Raw genomic sequence first — 5,766 nt, forward strand, 5'->3', positions numbered from 1 at the left:
AGCAGCGCTAAGGATGTCCGACTGTAGCTTAGGTCTGCTCCCCGCTGGCAAGTGGACATCCCCCGAGGGCTGCTGAGCTGCCAGAGGGATGTCTGATTGCCAGCTTAGGCCCAATCCCCGGTGAGCAGGCCTAAGCCAGCAGGTGGTCATCCCCTGAAGGGTCCCAAACTGCAAGAGGGTACAGGCCGGGCTGAGGACCCCCCCCCCCCCCCCGAGTGCACAATTTTTTGTGCACCAGGCCTCTAGTCCTATATAATGAAAGGCTATTATGCAAATCAACCGAATGGCGAATGACAGGTCGCTATGACGCACACTGACTACCAAGGGGCATATGCTCAATGCAGGAGCTGTCAGTCGGACATCCTGGACTGCGATAGGGTGCAGGCCAGGTTGAGAGATGCCCCACCCCGAAGTGCACGAATTTCGTGCACAGGGCCTCTAGTTTATAGATATTAGATGGGAAACAAGAGGGAAATATAGGAAGTTCATGTCTGGCTAAATTTAACTGTAAATTGAAGGCAGTCATCTAATGAAAATAGGAAGATTATGGTTTAGTGTAGAGAACTTGAAGCATGGTAAGGTTTAGATGTATTGCCAGAGGGGTGAGAAAGGATAGCTGAATAAAAATGAGTAAAAGGAGTGCTCAGGAGAGATGAAAACTCAAGTGATTTTCAGATTGACAAACCCAGTCAGGTCTTAGTAAGGTTACGTGTTTTTCTCTGGCATAACCTGGCATCTGACAGAACGGCTATGCCATTCTTTAGGATATTATTAAGAGTAACTAATAGTAGTAGATTCCCAGCTAGACAGAGAGGTAAAAATCCATTGTCACCAGTTGTCATCTATTTCATTTACATCTAAATAAACAGTAATGATACCATCTTAATCAATTAGACATTTTGTATTGAGAAGGAAGCCAATAAGATTAGTAGAAAAAGAGACCCAGATACTAGAAGTATCTATAAAGAGTGTATTTAAAAGAACAGGAAGCATAAGAGTGAAATCAGAGTGGATCTCAAACTGCTCTAAATGTCAGTTTCCTAGTCTGTAGAGATAATAAATACCATTTGTTGGAATCAAATTCAAAGGACATATTTAAGCCCTGTATGACCATACATAGCCAATTTGGCTCTGTGATTAGAGCATTGGCCTGCAGACTGAAGGGCCGCGGGTTCCATTCTGGTCATGGGTACATACCTCAGTTGCAGGCTTGATCCCCACTCTGGTAGGAGTGTGTGGGAGGCAACCAATCAATTTGTCTCTCTCACATTGATGTTTCTCTCTCTCTCTCCCCCTCCCTTCCACTCTCTCTAAAAATCAACGGGGGGAAAAATACCCTCAGGTGAGGATTAACAACAATAATAACAAAAAAGACATTTATAAAGGACATATTTAAAAGCATCTTAAACAGCTGCCTAACAATAATTTTAGAAACATCCAAGGCAGATCAAGCAGCTACAAAAAAAAAACAAACGTAAATGAAACTTTAAAAAATAGCTCTTAAAATATTCTATTGTGAAACTTATTAAATTGAAAAGGGTTATTTTTAAGGCTCACATTTGGAAAAATACAAATATCTGACAAACTATAAAGTTTTTTAAACATAGGTGATATTCATTTATTTACCCTACACCAGTGATGGCGAACCTTTTGAGCTCGGCATGTCAGCATTTTGAAAACCCTAATTTAACTCTGGTGCCGTGTCACATATAGAAATTTTTTCATATTTGCAACCATAGTAAAACAAAGATTTATATTTTTGATATTTATTTTATATATTTAAATGCCATTTAACAAAGAAAAATCAACCCAAAAAATGAGTTCACGTGTCACCTCTGACACGCGTGTCATAGGTTTGCCATCACTGCTCACCAAAAAAATGAGTTCGTGTGTCACCTCTGACACGCGGGTCATAGGTTCGCCATCACTGCCCTACACTATGTACTGAGCACCACTGTGTCCTGGGCTCTGCATCCAGCTAAGAGTGAAGATGGAACCCCTACCATCAAGAGCTTATATTCTAGGAAATATTTCAGTTTAATAACCTCACCTCAAAGCATTAATTGAACAGTGTACATAATGATCATTTAAAGACAGTGAGGACTAGAAATATTATATATTACACAAATAAATGTATTTTGCAAATATGTCTTCAAGAAAAAAGTTTTCACTACTTATTTAATTAATCAACAATCCTGATAATCCCTTGATAAACAAACATATTGAAGCATAAGAGTAGTTCTATCACTTTATATTCTCTTTGCTTTTCTTGATGGCAAACAGCATACACATTGAATACTAAACAAATATACCTACCTGGCAGTGCCATCAGATGATGCAGTAAGGATATAGTGATCATCCTTTGACCAACAGAGATCATAAATGATATTGAGGTGGCCATACAATTCTCTCATGAAACGTCCAGAAGGAATTTCGTATACTAATGAAAATATTAAAAAATTAGTAGGTTTCCAGACAGAGGATCCTTAATACAGTAATATACAAATTCAAAATTTATAATAATTTGTAAAGTAAGCACTGTCTCTAAGAATATGACCAAAGGTTTTCAGCATAAAATATTTTAGAATCTACTCACAAAGAGTTTTTCACTTGTTTTAGGCACAAGAATTTACACATAAAATTTTACATATACTACAATGAACAATTATTCTCATTTCTCCAAAGCAATTTTCCTAATAATCTTTGATAGTCAATTAATCATATAATAAATAACATTTAAATTATAATTCAGTTAAAAGATTCTATAATTTGGGCTTTCATTAAAGAGGTATTATTTTACCTGAAAATTGATTCAATTTTATTTGAAGTAATCAAAATTTTATTTGAAGTAACAAAAAATTTAAATTGTATTATTGTCAGAAAAAAATTCTAACACTGAAATTTTAGATTTAGTAAAGGAATTGACAGGCAACCAATTTGATAAACAGTACAGTATTGCTGTATTAATGTATACAATAACATCATCTAAGACAGCGATTTTCAACCTTTTTAATCTCATGGCACAGAGAAACTAATTGCTAAAATTCTGCAGCACACCAAAAAGTATATTTTTTTGCCTATCTGACCAAAATAATAGATATGCTTTTGATTCATTCACATCGGACTACTATTGTTGCACTGGCTGATGTCATTTTTAAATTTCACAATCTAAGGGTAGAGAGGTCAATGCCCCTGAATAAATAGTTAGGTATTACATGTTTTAAAAATTCTATCGGAACACAAGTTGAAAAGTCACTGATCTCAGATAATGACTTAACAGAACAACAAAGTTTCCAAGTCTCTACTTCCACCTAGTGGTCAAACTAACTGCGCTTAAGATACTAAGCAGTACAGAAGTACTTCTGGCATAAGCAAAGGCTGTGTGCGTGGAGGCTAAGGCTGAAGTTTTGAAAGTGTATTCCAAAACAACACCTTCAGAACCTCTCAGCAAACTCTGTGAGACCTATTCACTCAAGGCATTTAAAAAAATCTCCCTTTAACCATTAGCTGACTACTAAACTAACCAAACAGAGACTTCAGTGGCAACACATGACCAAGGCAAAGGACTACAGAATTAGTCCAGGAAAGTCATTAAACAAACAAAACAACATATCCTGATTGACTAGGTAGAGTGGGGGAATATGAATTCAGAGCTGCCACACTTTAATATTTAACGTATCCAGTTTTCGACAAAAAAATTAAGAGGGTATGAAAAGAAAAACATAACAGAAAAGTATGACCATACACAGACAAAAAGCAGTCAATAGAAACTGTTCATGAGGAAGCCTAACATTAGTCTTCCCTTTAAATCCATGCTTATAAATATGTTCAAAGATCTAAAGAAAACAATGTCTAAATAATTAAGGTGTGAGAATTTCTTACTAATAAAGAAATAAAATTATTTTAAAAAAGAACTAACAGTAATTATAGAGTTGAAAAGCACAATAACTAAAATAATTCACTGAGAGGGGCTCACAGCAGATTTGAATTGGCAGAAGAATCAGGACTTGAAGAAAGGTCAATCGAAAGATTATGTCATTTAAGGAACAGAAAGAAAAAAGAATAAAGAAAAACAAATGAAAATGCAGAGGCTGTGGGACACCATAAAGTGTACCAATACAGAAATTACGGGAGTCCCTGGAGAAGAGAAGAAATATAAAGAGGCAGAAAGAACACTTAAAAAATAAAGACAAAAATATTACTAAAATTGTGAAAAACATTAATTTGCATATTCTACAAGCTAAACAAATTCCAAGGAGACATCATAATCAATCAAAAATAAAAACAGATTCTTCTTCTGTATTTTAAGATTTAAGCAGGAAGTAAAGCTAAATTTATATAGCATTTTAAACAAGATTTTTTAAGCATAAAGTAGCACATATTTATCACAGAAATGTTGAAAACATATAAACCAAAATGCAAATAATTCTCCCATTACCACAAAGAATGAAATCACTATTAATATTCTGGAGTATGTTTCCTAAGAATCTTTTTTCCCCCTATGCATAGGTTTTGGTGAATTTTTAAAATAGCATAGCTGTAATCAAACTATACAAAGACTTTTGTATTTTTTAAAACTAACATTATTTCATAAGGAAGAATATTTATTTAATAAATGCTAATCAAGCTGAGTATAAGTCCCTGCTGAAAAAAAGCAAATCAACAAAGAAATAACTGTGTGAAGCTGAGGCATGTTCTATAGCAGCGGTTCTCAACCTATGGGTCGCGACCCCTTTGGGGGTCGAACGACCCTTTCATAGGGGTCGCCTAAGACCATCGGAAAATACATATATAATTACATATTGTTTTTATGATTAATCACTATGCTTTAATTATGTTCAATTTGTAACAATGAAATTGGGGGTCACCACAACATGAGGAACTGTATTAAAGGGTCTCGGCATTAGGAAGGTTGAGAACCACTGTTCTATAGGATGTAGTGCTTAAAACAGACCCCCATAAGGAACTGAGGTGAGCTGGTTTTCATTACTACGCAAGAAGTAAGGGAAAGTAGCAATGCCTCTAAGTCTAGAAGAGTATGATAATGCTCATTTATATATATATAAAATAATCTCCAAAGAGATACAGATATTTCTTAACACAGTTTCCTATAGTTTTTAAAGGCAAATTGAGAATGGGTTTTGGCCTTTCTGCTGACTTCTCTATAGTAATAAGAAGTCTTAATTCAGGTCCTCCAAGCCAATTATTATTATTCTAATGCATTACAAATTTGAAGATTTTCATAATTCAAATTAGTACTGCTATTGACTGACTAAACTAGACTAAAATTCCTCCTGAGATTTATTATCCTTCTGGTTCTAAATTTGTATATCTTATCTAATAAAGTGGGAATATGCAAATTGACCATCACACCGTAACTGTCAAGATGGCTGTGCCCAGAGTGGAGGCAGGGATTCCGTAACACAAGATGGCTGCGCCCGCAGCAGAGGCGAGTTCCCGTAACGAGCCTTAATAAGCAATCTTATTGAGGCTGCGTGGCGCTGGTCCAGGGCAGGGGACCTTAGGCTGTGCCCCCCACCTGGTGGGGCTTGACAGGGGACCTCAGGCCGCACCCCCCGCCCACGGGGCTTGAAGGGGAACCTCAAGGCACGCCCCCACCCCGAACCCGGGCAGGGGGACCTCAGGCCGTGCACCCTGCCCCAGGCCAGGGGACCTAACGCTGTGCCCCCCGCCTGGTGGGGCTTGACAGGGACCTCAAAGCATGCCCCCTGCCCTGGTCCAGGCCAGAGGACCTCAAGGTGCACC

The 5,766-nt window shown here is 37.2% G+C and overlaps 1 protein-coding gene across 22 annotated transcripts in view; it reads right to left on the bottom strand.

Annotated features, from left to right (window-relative positions):
* AHI1 (Abelson helper integration site 1) overlaps positions 1–5,766 on the bottom strand; it is a 218,305-nt gene that overhangs the window by 183,928 nt on the left and 28,611 nt on the right. For all 22 annotated transcript variants that reach the window (XR_001360698.1, XR_001360699.1, XR_001360697.1 and 19 more), the window contains one exon: positions 2,317–2,440. Coding sequence is in view for 19 of the 22 variants with exons in the window: in XM_014533846.1 (XP_014389332.1) it covers positions 2,317–2,440 (124 nt within the window). In the remaining 3 variants the exon portion in view is untranslated. The remainder of the gene's footprint in view (positions 1–2,316; positions 2,441–5,766) is intronic.

The sequence above is a fragment of the Myotis brandtii genome, unplaced genomic scaffold (assembly GCF_000412655.1).
Source record: "Myotis brandtii unplaced genomic scaffold, ASM41265v1 scaffold123, whole genome shotgun sequence".
Classification (NCBI taxonomy): Eukaryota; Metazoa; Chordata; class Mammalia; order Chiroptera; family Vespertilionidae; genus Myotis; species Myotis brandtii.